The 14,147-nt window shown below is 38.3% G+C and overlaps 1 protein-coding gene across 5 annotated transcripts in view; it reads left to right on the top strand.

The window, feature by feature from the left end:
- Nucleotides 1-14,147, top strand: part of l(3)mbt (lethal (3) malignant brain tumor) — a 65,917-nt gene that overhangs the window by 43,595 nt on the left and 8,175 nt on the right. For all 5 annotated transcript variants that reach the window (XM_083130625.1, XM_083130629.1, XM_083130627.1 and 2 more), the window contains exons 10-12: nucleotides 5,147-5,375; nucleotides 8,083-8,394; nucleotides 13,887-14,106. In XM_083130625.1, coding sequence (XP_082986751.1) covers nucleotides 5,147-5,375; nucleotides 8,083-8,394; nucleotides 13,887-14,106 — 761 coding nt within the window. The remainder of the gene's footprint in view (nucleotides 1-5,146; nucleotides 5,376-8,082; nucleotides 8,395-13,886; nucleotides 14,107-14,147) is intronic.

Raw genomic sequence — 14,147 nt, forward strand, 5'->3', positions numbered from 1 at the left:
TCCTTGCCCCTCAAATCTTGGCACCCAATCGCCGCTACTACAAACATTCAGATAGATTTGTCAGTTGTACAAACCTTGTAAGCCAAGAAAAGTGACCCCTAAGGAGTAAGAAAACTCTTTCAGTTAAAAACTCATACGATGAAAATACTATGCTCGGGAACATGCATTTAAATTACGAGAAACTGCAAGATTGTCTACCATCGCACTTTCTATCATTGTCGCCGAATACATAAAATCAAGTATGTGCCTTGTATTTGCAACACAAGCTTAAATCTAATTCAAATTTATTTGACTGTATTAACATGCATACATTAGAATGTATGGCTGCGCATGTGTAAACACTTCCTTGTGTCCATCAGAGACAAAACAAAAGGAAATGGAACAAGATGCGAGAATAGATTAGAAAAGAATAAAGAAGAAAACAAGGAAAGGGAAAAGAAGTAAGAGGATAATCGGGAGTGTAAGAGAGAGAGGGGGATACATACGTCTTACGTACACGTACATGGTCTTACATTTATACTGCCCACCCTAATCTATCACTAAGGAGCTTCTGCCCACCCGGTCGAAAATTTCTGGCGCCGTCCCTGATACAGAAAGAATCTATTTTATTAATTCATTTGCTATCTTAAAAAGATTTAAACAAGCATGCAGGACCATTAGATAAAGGATGGCAATTATTATTGGAAAGAACTACTGACCAAAAATTCAGTCTTTCCATGTTGAATGAAGAAAAATAAATGACAGCCATAGTAATCAAAAATTGTCAACATAAAGTGCTAGCACCTGTACTTCCTGCAAGCCAGGTAGCCATATTGTAAAGACAGTTAGTTACAAGCCTGAAATGGAGTAGACAGCAAGTGACAGAACACTCTACATTGTCTTTACCTTCTTTTGTTAATCTCTTTTAAACTAATTTACCTTTTACATGCTTTAAAATAACACTATTCTTGTCTTAACTTACCGTGTTTACTCAAATAAAATACACACTTTTTTCCAAAAGGTTTGCCCCCAAAAACTGCGGTGCATATTATGCACGGTATAATTTGGACAGCCAACATGAAACCACACATGCTTTCACTATGTCACTGTATATAACACGTATATATCAACAGACAGTAATACAAATTACCAGGTTGGATTTCTTTAGTAATAATTTTTAGGAAAACACTATAAAAGTGAAATGACCGTTTCTCATGATTTTTCAGTTTGTATCGAAGTGTTTTGAGACATCAAGAAAAGCGGCACTGTTACACAGTAGGCGTATCAGCGGTCTGTTGTGGGGAGAAATAATGGAAAATAACTTGCTCAAAAATCATGGTGACTCATTGCATACACAAGACAATATTCTCCTCTTGGTCCACATAGCAACAGCTTCACGACTTACAATTTAGAAAGACATTCTTGAACCTGCATTGTACTGCGCATTACAAACGGGATACTGGGTTATTCAAATATGACCGGGACTGATTTTTTCAAACAACCTGCCATCCGCAGTAGGTGTGCTTCCTTGGGAGAATAGAGCCACAATCCCCACCCTCCCTCCCACACAGGTTAGAACCTGCTCAGTTGTGTCTGAGTGTTGCTAGAGTGATGAGTGAACAAAAAGTGCCGCGGAACTTGGAACAATGCATTGTGATCAAATTTCTCGTTGGAGAAAACGTCCAGCCATCTGAAATTTTGCAGAGACTCAAACAACAGTATGGGAAAGAGTGTCTCTCACGAACCCGTTTGTTTGAGTGGTGTAAGTACTTCAGAGAGGGAAGAGAGCATGTGGAGAATGAGTCCCAGCAGTCATCACGTGAGTGGCAACATACGGGTTCTCTCAGACCCAAAAAAGTGCAGAGGACCAGTTCGGTAGGAAAAGTGATTGCAACGGTTTCTTGGGACTGGCAGGGGGTTATCCATGTAGACTTTCTTCAAGATGCCAGAACAGTCACTGCAGCTTATTACTCAGAACTCCTGACAACAGAAGTGAAGGAAAAGATCCAATCCAAGTGGAAGAGAGGTGGAAAGCAGGTAGCCTTCCTTCAAGACAATGCACGGCCTCATACAGCCAAAACAACTATGGCGACCCTCAGCAGATTGAAATGGCACCTTCTGCCACATCCATCTCGTCCCACACGAAAGTGGCTAAAAAATATGGAAACAATAACGTATAAATTAGTAATAACAGCACACAAGGAAGCCAATTATCAAGTGGAATATCGTCTGTCCCTGAACAATAAGTATATTCATGTTGAGGGGAATAAACAACGCAGTTGATATTATAAGATGTAAACGAGTTACTAAAAATATATCCGCGAAACTTACTTGTAAATGTTCTATTAATTTCGGTGGCCTCTGCCACCATCCACTTGGGAACTCAATGCTTCACTGCTAAGTTGACTTCCGGTTCCTGTTGTTGTTTCCTCGACTATCGCTAGGGGTGTTGGTGTAGCCATTTCGTCTGCTGCGCGTGATTAGTTTGAGCTGTTGTAATAGTGGGAGCCAAACATGATGAGTCTGACTGCTGTCAATATTCAGCTCGTGCGGAAAGTGCATAATTGCATGCGTCTCTTTGATTTTGGTGTCAATTAGGGTGTGTGATATGTGCCTAACAAACTCTTTGGATCCTGTGTTTATTGATAGAACATTTACAAGTAAGTTTTGTGGATATATCTTTAGTAACTCGTTTTACATCTTAATAATAAGTATATATATTTTTTAGCGTGACACAAATGAAAAGTCTCATCATAGGAACGCTGCAGTTCAGTTCATTGCTGATGCAGGACAAATTTCAATCTCATTTTTCTTCCTTAAAAAATACCTCCATAAAACTTTCTCACTATAAAGAGGAAGGATGGTAGTTAAAAATATCCAAAAATGAGAAAAATCTATTGGGGTGTTTTGAGCTATTCAAACTTGAAATTTTTTAACATTCGAACAAAGTGTTCAAATTTTAACAAGTTTCAACATTTGTTCACATCATAATATGCTACCCATCTTGCCTCTTTACAACGAACTCAAGAACGCTTCTGTGTCTTCATTCCTTCCCGAGATATACATAATTGAAAAGGGCATGTTGCTAAAAAATGACATTTTGAACAACCCTCATATAATTCGTAATAATCATATTTCAGCAAAATCCTTTCATAGGTATCCATTTTGGAGCAAAGCAAAGCTGTGTACCAAGTATCTTCAAAATCGGTGACTATGAGGATCAACTCCTGCCTGATTTGACATGGAATGGCCCAATATTTTATGAGCATAATATGGCTTTTATGTTGATGCTAATGTTTTAGAACCTTTTCCATTTTGCCTATTTTGTACCCTACTGCTTATTTTTAATTTTAAATGCCTTTTTTGTCATTTTCAATGAAATTTAGAATGTTTTCTTTCAAAAACGTTATTTATCAGCACAGTATAATGTTGCAAGAGACAGTTATAAAGCTGGGGTAAAAGGGGTGAAAAACTTATTGCATCCATGTAAGTCTTCGAGGAATTGGTGCAGCAGCTGATTGAAGTGACAGGTGAAAAAAAAGCTTGCTGTTGCAGAAAAGTGCAAATGTGGAATTTGAAAAATTGAAAAAAATATTTGATATTATAAAAGGTGGAGATTCTTTTCTTGATGGTATGAATCGGGTTACAATAGCCTGCTTCTGTATGCTCCAATTACTTCTGTTGAAGTAGAGGTAATTTTCTGTTATAAAACAGCATTCTTTCTAACAGACTGAATGTTGAAAACTTTTACTTTGCAAGGAAAGTAAAAATGTTATTTCCATGTGTAATATAACTTTTTGAGTGAAATTATGGGTATACGTGACTAGGAATTTTCCACTTTTTAGGTTTATCGTGCTTATTTTTTTTCTTTCTTTTTGTGTCTATTTTCTACGTCATAAATGCCTCAACTTCCAGGCTCTAGTAATAATTAAAAGTTGTTCAAAATATTGATTAATATTAGTTTTTAAGTATTGCATTCCAATTATAAGAATCAATTTATCACAGTTTGGCTTCAAAATATAAAAGAATAACATCAGAATATTAAAGTACTTCTTATGCAATCACATTATCATAACATTGGTACAAAATAAATGAAGAATTCAAATTTGGATAATTACCATGATAATTAGACTTCACGAAAATGTCATGCTACATTTTCATGGTCCCTGCGAAAAGATCAAAATGTCTGAAATGTATCCACTGGTATTGGTAAATTAAAATCCAACCAATACTTCCAGGTATCACTCTTATCAGCTGATACACCACCATTGTTATTGACTAAGCCCTAGTTGTAACTATATCCTTTCTTTGCATGAGTAAATTTTTTTGGAGACATGTGTTAACTTTATAATAATAAAGATATATTAGATATTCTTCTCATGTGATTACCATGAAGGCTCAAAAATGGGTGTGTATTGAGTATTACTCAATACATTTCTTGATCACAACCTTCGAGTGAATTGAGCTTTCATGAAAGTGTAACTAATGCTGTCACCTTATAATGAAGAGGTTTTGAGTATGATTCCTCGTCGAGGTTAGGGATGGCCAAATCCGGATATTTAAAATCCAGAATCGGATACTAAAAATGGAGAATCCAGATTTCAGAGGAAATCCGGCTTTTGGAAGGGTTTTATCCAAAATCCGGATTCCCTCCGAAATCTGGATTTTGTCCGTAATCCGGATTCCCTCTGAAATCCAGATAGTATAATTTTTGAATCCGGATTCCGGATTTTTTTGTCCATCCCTAGTCGAGGTCCATGTCACAATAATTCAGATCTCACTTTAAAATGTAGGTCTGTTCTTCATAAGCCTCTCCAAGTGTAAAGTGAACTTAAGACAAACTCTATCTAAATTGTATAAAAACTTTACTAATGATGTGCATACTTGTGCAGTATAAATAAAATATTTAATATATTTGTTGCATTCTCTATGTTGAAGTAACATTTTGCATTTTCTGAGGAATCAAGTATTAAAGTTGTTTTCTGCTTCTTTCTTCCATCTTCAGTGTTTGTCACAGTTAGTAACTTGTTTACGTGTATTTATTCAGTGTTTGAATTTGTTTATACTTTCACGAGGCACACTGCTTACATTTTCCCCTTCTTTTCCTTTTTATATTGTGTTTATAGTGTGGAGAACAGATGAAGTGTGAATAGGCTTTTCTTTCCAGACGATATGCCCAAATGGTTTCCGCCTTGGTATGAAATTAGAAGCTGTTGATAGGAAGAATTCTTCACTGGTGTGTGTAGCTACTGTAGCAGGCTTGCTTGACAACCGGATTCTAGTTCACTTTGATAGCTGGGACGATATCTACGATTACTGGGCAGATCCAACCTCACCATACATACATCCTGTAGGCTGGTGTGAATCCCATGGGCACACACTAACACCTCCTAATGGTAAGTTCAAAGTTTTCTGTAACATGGTCAGTTTGGGTTGTTTTGTTTGGTGTTTAATTTACAATATTTTCACCAAAGGTCTTTCATAGAATTCATAGAGTTAAAATAATGCTAGCGCTTCCATTCTACATACAGCCCCTGGCCAAATTATTAGACGCACCTCCAAATTTTATGCAAAATTTTAAGGATGTTATTATCTCGTCTATTTTTTTTTGTTATTCTCTATTTATTTTATTTATATTTTATTACATGAAATATTACATTGATTACATGTGAACCTTAACAAAAAACAATTACTTGATACTTTAATACTTACAAATATAATTTCTTACTGTGTTTCTTGAATATTAGCTACATAATATGTACATATGACTGGAAGTCAATTTTAATATTTGGTTGAGTCGCCTTTGGTCTTTATCAGTGCTTGGATTTGTCAATGCATGCTTGTACTGTCTCTTTCATATGAGGATGGTGATTCCACACTTGAATTATTTTTTCAATTAGGCCAATTCTCGTCGTAATTGTTTGCTTTGCCACTTCTTTTTTTACTAGGTACCAAACATTTTCAATTGGGTTCATATCTGGAGAGTTTCCCGGCCAGGGCAAGAGAGTGACATTTTCACTCTGTAGAAACGGTTTTATTGATTTTGCGGTATGGGATGAGGCTCCATCCTGCATGAATACGAACGGTTCTCCATTTGGGAACCATTATCTTACTTGAGGTAGCAACTTTCTTCTAAGCACTTTCCTATACTGTTCTTGCCTCATTGTTCCTTGAACCAAATACAGACGTCCTGTACCTTTGCCACTAATGACTGACCAAATCATAACTTTTATCGGATATTTTACAGTCTGCACAACACAATCAGGATTGTATTTTTCACCTGGACGTCTCCTCACAAACTGAGATTTATTCCCCAAGATTTCAAACGTGCACTCGTCACTAAAGCAAACAATCTCCAAAATTTCAAATCTTTTTCTTTGTGAGCTTTTGCCCAACGAAAACGTTTACGAATCATAACAGGGGTTCATTTTGGCTTCTTAGCAGGTCTGAGTGCCTTCAGGTTCATATCAGAAAGCTAAGCCTTACTGCTCTTTCAGATGCACGAACACCACTCTTTTCAAGTTTATCTTTAAGTTCCTTTGTACTCGCAAATCTATTCGTGAGGCAAATGTTCTTCAAACAGCGTAAGGATCTTGGAGTAAAAATTGTTTTACGTCCACATCTGCCCTCCTTTTGTGGCTCACACTGTCCACCATATTCAATTTTCTTCTTTATTCGCCTCACCGATGCTTCAGACACATCAGATCGTCGAGAAATCTCACGATTAGAGAACATTTTTGTCTTTATTAGTGTCTTAATTTCAGCCATCTTTCTCGGTGTCAAGTCACTTTTTTTACCCATGACTCCCTAATGTTAATAATTAAATTTTAAAAAATATACTGACAGTGTACAAAAACAATATCATTGTAAAATTTAGCACAAATACGATTCACTATTCGCAAGACGTCCTCCTCTCAACTCAGCTTGAATTGAACTGCGGCATGTTCGTTCAACAACAGAGATGTTTGGTGTTGGCGGTATTGTTTGTAACAACAGTACCTCCTCTTTTCATATTGTTCATTACAATAATCAAACTTCAGCCACAAAGATCCCTATTGCAACATTTTAAATGTGAAAAGTAAGCGAACTGTTAAAATTGTCCACTGTGTCGAATTACATTACTATGTATTATAATTACTATTACAATTATTGTTATCAATGTTGTGCAAGAAAGTGCATTTGTACGTATTACTCATATTTGCCAGGGTTTAAATAACATGCAGGAAATTTTTCAGATAACTAATGTTGAATTTTGTATAATTTTCCCCTTCAAAACTATTATTTTCAAAAAAAATTGTGGTGCGTCTAATAATATGGCCAGGGGCTGTAGTACGTCTCCCGTGTGTGCCTAAAGGTAAAGTAATATTGTAGTTAAGGCTGAGTTGATACCGATATCAATATATCTGTATCAACTGGTAACAGTGTTTGGAAAAAAGAATCAATTTTATACTGGAAAACCTGGAAATGTCGGGGAATTTCATAATCAAAAAATTGTAACAACCCCGAAAACACAATAAAGTAGTATAGTATTTTTTACCTTAAACAGTGGTGGTCACCCTCTGGAGGGTGACCCTCATGAGGGTAGACCTCACCCTCCGAAGACTTGTGAGGGTGAAAGGCAAATCGTGATGGTGAGGGCAAAGTCAATCTCTGAGGGTGAGGGAGATTGAACGAAAATGCCCACCTTTGCTTTTAACTGCCTACAATGTAGAATCTTTGATTCCGTCATATCTTTATTGTTATCTGCAACAGTTTACACTCACACATACACACTCACTTTCTCCCTTCCTCGAACATTTTCTGGTTGTAACCTAGTTCATCAGTGCTGCTTCTATTCTCCAAATTCAGTGAACAATTTTAAAAACAAATATACACATATCCTTAAGCTCAAAATCATTCGTGAATGCAGTAATTAAGATTGCTATTTTCTTCATGTGACAGTATTCCATTCTTATCTAATCCATGCCCAACATAGGATTGTCTACTATATTTGACATTAAAGAACTATTCTGCACTTTGAACAAGGTCTGTTACATGTACGTGTGTCTAAGTATATGTGACATTAGTGCTGTGCACTGCATCTAATGGAATTGCTACTTACAGGTTCCAAAGCACCGAATAAATTCTCCTGGGAAGATTACCTCAAAGAAACAAAGTCTGTTGCTGTTCCTGCACGGGCTTTCAAGCAACGTCCACCAAGTGGTTTCCGGAAAGGGATGAAGCTTGAGTGTGTGGATAAGAGAGTGCCATTCATCATTCGTGTGGCAACCGTCAGCGACGTGAAGGAGCATCAGATAAAAATACATTTTGATGGCTGGCCTGATGACTATGACTATTGGATAGATGATGATAGCTGCGATATTCATCCTGCTGGGTGGTGCATCAAGACGGGACATCCTTTGGAACCACCACTTAGTAGGTATCTCTTGCACCCTTCCCCCATACACGCACACACACACTGATATATCCAATCAACAGCATAATATTAACAGAACATTTGTGTATTAGTGAAAACCTTAAATTATTATTATTTTTTTCAGTTGCTTAACCCATTAACACCCAATTTTTTTTTCTGTGATTTTTTTTAAAAAGTTTGCATTAGGTCACCTGAGTGTAAATGTTATTATGAGAGAACGAAAAATGTCATAGTTTGTTCATAAAAGGTAAAAAAAAGGTAAAGTGTTCCCCTGTGCTTAGCACCATGCCATGAAGGCGTATAGGGGGTGTGGGGGTAACGCCCCGCACTTTCTTGATCCGGTCGTGAGTGGGGGTGATGTGATCAGCACCACGCCCCTGACCACCTTTACCCCCCAGGGTTTGTTTCCCCCAGGTACCCATGTTATTCGACGCTGGGTGGGCGCCGGGGCTGCTTCCAACGTTAGAAAAGTTCCCGGATTTGAACCGGCCGGGGATCGAACCCGGGACCTTTAGCATGGTAGTCAGACGCGTTACCGACTGAGCCACCGCGGTTCATAAAAGCATTTTGTAAATTAATAACATATTTCAATTTCCATTTACATAACTTAATTCCCAATCTCGTCTTACATTTACCATATATGAATACATAGATATATAGTTTTTCTTGTATGTACGTATTGCTTGCATTCTAGAATTATTTCTCTTGGAGTCTACGGTTATTTCAAGCATAAAAACACATTTTTTTGTTGTGACGTTTCAGGAGAACACACGCTCCCTTCATGAGACATTTACTTTTAGTTTGACTAAAATAAAGTATAAAAAACACAAAAAACTGTGTTTTTATGTTTGTAATAACCGTAGACTACAAGAGAAATTATCATAGATATATAACGTAGATGTAAAACAACATTCAGTGGCAGCAATTTGGGGGGGGGGGGCATGGGGGGCAGTTGCCCCACCACTTGTTGTCAATATTGTCCCCGCAGTATGCTAAACATTATCTACCAAGGGAAAGTAAACTGTCCTTGCCCCACCCAGTTTTGGAACCAAATCGTCGCCACTGATAATGTTAATCAACACAGATGTATTATTACAAACATGCAGTAATTTTGTTGTAATTACAGAAGTGTTTATTTGTTCCACACATTAAAACAATCAACATGCTAAGTTTTCGACTGAAATATCTATTTGTGGCACACTTCGAAGCAACCGACTTGCAAACCAACATTGCATTTCTTGCACTCTTTGCCAACATTTTTCTTGCAAACTCCACATTTCCTTTTCTTTCCCTCTTCAGTCCTTTGTTTGAAATGTCCCAATAGATCTTTTCGAATATTCTGTAGAACACATTTTGCTCCTTTATGATAAGATGGTCTCCCTGGGATTTTGATGTCAGTTAAAGAGGTCAGTAATCATCCAACGGAAGGTGAGAAGTGGCATTTTGACTTGAATTAATAAATACAGTACATGTCTATTAACCACATCTGCATGAATTGCATTTCTTATCAAAGGAAAATACCACTTTCCCCCTCAAACGTTTGTGCGATATTTCCGAATGGACCAACCAAGCAGGGTCGACTCTGCCCATATGCTTATTATACAGCGTGTCCACGCTAGAGGGATCGAGAAAAAAATGCTCGCCATTTAAAACTAGATAAGGATATTGCTGTATTTTTCATATGACAGGAAAGGGAAACTCTCCGAGATTGTGCAACACTGTTTTCAGACAGCTACACGGTCGCGCATGCGCGTCAATAGCTTTTGTCTCGAAAGGAAGCCAGGTGCCATTCAGTAGTCAATCGCGCAGTGGAAAACATGTGGACACCGCAACAGAAAGTTCAGTGCGTGTTATGGCTAGCAGAAGAGAAATCTGTTACTCTGTTTCAACGCCGTGTTCGTCGTACGTGGAATGTGGATCCACCTGGTCATAAACTGATTCTCCAATGGGACAGAACACTCCGAGAAACAGGTTCTTTACTACCGCAAACCGACAAACATGCGAAAGTGTCTGTGAATGAGGCAACAATCGAACGTGTGAGAACGGCATTTGCAAGGAGTCCAAGGAAGTCTATCCGAAGAGCTAGTTCCGAACTTCAAATTCCTAGATCGACTATTCACAAGGTCGTACATAAGCGACTCCATTTGACTGCTTACAAGATCGAGCTTCATCACCACATAAAGCCAAATGATCATCCGCTTAGGGCACATTTTGCAGCTGAAATGCTTCTGCGAATTGAAAATGACAACTCTTATCTGGACAAGATTGTTTTCTCGGATGAAGCAACCTTTCATTTATGCGGCAAAATCAATAGGCACAACTTCCGGATATGGGGTTCAGAGATTCCTCATGTTATTCACAAACATGAGAGAGAGACGCCTAAAGTGAATGTCTGGTGTGGATTGACGAGGAACTCTGTCATTGGACCATTCTTCTTCTTAGAGGCTACAGTCACAGGACATGTGTATCTGGACATGTTGCATAACTTCGCCATAGACCAATTTCCCCCAGGCCTCCCCGATGGCGCAGTGGTAGCGTCGTCGCCTTGTAATCAAGGGGTCCCGGGTTCGATACCCGGTAGAGGCACAAGTGGTTCGGATCCCACTTTAAACTGTAGGTCCAGTCCCGATTAGCCTTACTGTGCATAAAGTGGACTTAAAACAACATATCAATCAATCAATCAATCAACCAATTTCCCCCAGGATCGATTTTCCAGCAAGATGGAGCACCGGCCCATTATCATCGACAGGTACGTGACGTCTTGGATGAACGTTTCCCCGATATGTGGATCAGAAGAGAAGGACCCCTTGCCTGGCCACCCAGGTCACCCGATTTGTCCCCTTTGGATTTTTTTTTCTGGGGATATGTTAAAGACGTTGTTTATCAAGAAGACAGACCAAGAAATTTGCAGGAACTGAGGGGCCGCATCACAAATGCAGTAGCACTTGTGACTCCCCAAATGCTAGAGAACACTTGGCGGGAAGTTGAATACCATTTAGATGTGTACAGAGCCACCAAAGGTGCACATATCGAGTTGCATTGAACATCATCTGAAACTCGGTGAGTTTTGTATCAAGTAAAAGTAAAAGTTTGTGTTACCAATACATTCTGTTCACTAGAAATTATCACTTATTTCTCGATCTCTCTAGCGTGGACACCCTGTATTTAGAAATTGCTTTTGGTTGGGGAATGGCCACATATTTCTTTCTTGGCTTTGACCCTTTTTCACTTGTGGAAATGAATGCAGTATCTGATGATTTGACATCACTTTCACTATGTTGTTGCCTTTCCATGTGATAGCGAGGACATCATTGCTAATGTCAAATCTAAAATCATGTGTACCACGAGGTTCTTTCTTCAGTGTTTTGTCTGTTTTTTACTGGCAACTTACTCATTCGATTGATGCGAACAGTTCCTGTAGCACAAATTGCCAATTGTTTCAGTTCATCTGAATCACTGCTACTAACACCAAAGTCGGGGTCTTCCAAAAGATCTAAAGCTTGATTCAAGATCAGACACATATGCAGACTCATTGTTCTTCTTGAAGGTTCACATAACCACTTTTTGTACATGCAAAATAATCTTAACAGTTATTTTTAGTGGTTTTTATTGATTTTATCTGTAATGTTTCGTTCTGGTTTCCCAGAACTTTCTCAAGCTATACTAAGATATACATACAAAAACAACCTTACATGGCTAGTCACTCTACATTTCTGGCAGACGTTGTCATGACATGCACCAAAAAGTTTCCTCTTTGGCCTAACATATTACTACCATGACCAATTGCTGCAATCTACACTCCCTTTCATTTTATAAGGGGTGGTCATGGAATTTTGACTCTAACTATCTATCACCCTAGCCTTCTTAAACCTGAATATTCATGGCTGCAGCAACACAGGCCTTCCATCTGTCCCTATCCTGAGCAAGATCTGTATACTCTTTTCCATCCCTACCAATTTCCTTTAGGACCATCTCAACATTATCCCTCCATTTTCGTTTTGGTCTTTCTACTGGTCTCTTACCATCAGCTTTCCCAACAAGAATCCTGTAAACTCTTCTTTCCTCTCTCATTCGTGCCACATGGCCTGCTCACTAATACTTCATTTAATTATTCTAATAATATCTGGACAGGAGTACAAATTATGTAGTTCTAAATTATATATGTAACCTTCTCCACTCACCTGTTTCATCATTTCTTTTGGGTCCAAATATTTCCCAAGGATTTGATTTTCAGATACTTTTAATTTATTTTTATTTAGTGTACATGCTTCTGATATTTATTTCTCGGAGTATATATATTGTTTTTGCTGAAATACTGTATTTATTCAAGTACCCTGTGCCCTCGAGTAAGCCATGCACTTAGATTTTGTAGGAAGAAATGGATTTTTTGTAATGTGTACCAATAGTAATCTTCACCAGTAAAAAAGTAAAGTAAAGTGCTCCCCTGTGCTTAGCACCATGCCATGAAGGCATATAGGGGGTTTGGGGGTAATGCCCCACACTTTCTTGATCTGGTTATGAGTGGGGGTGATGTGATCAGCATCACGCCCCTGACTGCCTTTACCCCCCAGGGTTTCCCCCAGGTACCCATGTTATTCGACACTGGGTGGGCGCCGGGGCTGCTTCCATCGTTAGAAAAGTTCCCGGATTTGAACCGGCCGGGGATCGAACCCAGGACCTTGAGCATGGTAGTCAGACGCGTTACCAACTGAGCCACCGCAGCCACCATCTTCACCAGAATCGTATGTAATCTTTATTGCCAATATACACGATGCATACTTCAGTTCAAACCATTTACACACAAATACATGAAATAGATGTATTTTCTTTAGTACATCTTACAACAGAATTATTCATTCATTTCAAAAGTATTGTGTATCCTTTTTTAAAAAATGGCATTTCTCAAAGGCAACTTGCCTTCAAATGTAATGTATAGGGTGTCCGAGAAGTCCCCATACACCTACTTGCATGTACCCTGTTGCAGCTATGTTGAAAATTGGCCGGTATTCAGTTGCTTGGGAACAATTTCATTTTTGTGTTTGGCGTACCTGCTCTGAAGGTTACATGCAATCCTTGCTCGAATTTGTATGCTAGTTGTTGCACATGATTGGTGTGAGCAGATATAGTTACAGTGCTGAGGAACGACTAGTCACACAAGAACACATTGGGCATATGTACTATAATGTAATGTAAAGTTCACAAGTATGTTGTAATGTAAATAAATAGATACTCAAGTTATAATAAATAATTGTCATAGATATCTAGTGGTAATATGTACTATGTAATATACTTATATGCATATGGGGACTTGTCGGACACCCTGTAGAGTGTTGTACAGTAATTTGGGGATTATGTAGAAAAGACAAAAGACTATATATGATATTGCATTAAAAAAACTGTACAGTGCAAGTGAAGTTAAAGAGAAAACATTCTTAGAAATTAATCTGTTTTTCGCATACAACTCTGTAATGATGATTTATTTATTTTGCAGCTGAAGAAGATTTAGCTGAAGTAGATAATTCCGGTTGTCACACTCCTGGTTGCCGAGGCTTTGGTCATGTGAAGGGTTCGAAATACAGCACTCACCACACGGATATCAGCTGCCCGTATGCACTGCAGAACTTGAACAATGATAATCTCCTTCCAGACAGGATCTACAGCAAGCCAGAATTGTATGATTGCAGGAATGATGCATTTACAAAGGAAAGAAGGTGCATATATCTTTGGTAACACCATTTGAGAAAGGAAGCTA

Source organism: Lepisma saccharinum, chromosome 1 (assembly GCF_977018435.1).
Source record: "Lepisma saccharinum chromosome 1, izLepSacc3.1, whole genome shotgun sequence".
NCBI classification, from domain to species: Eukaryota; Metazoa; Arthropoda; class Insecta; order Zygentoma; family Lepismatidae; genus Lepisma; species Lepisma saccharinum.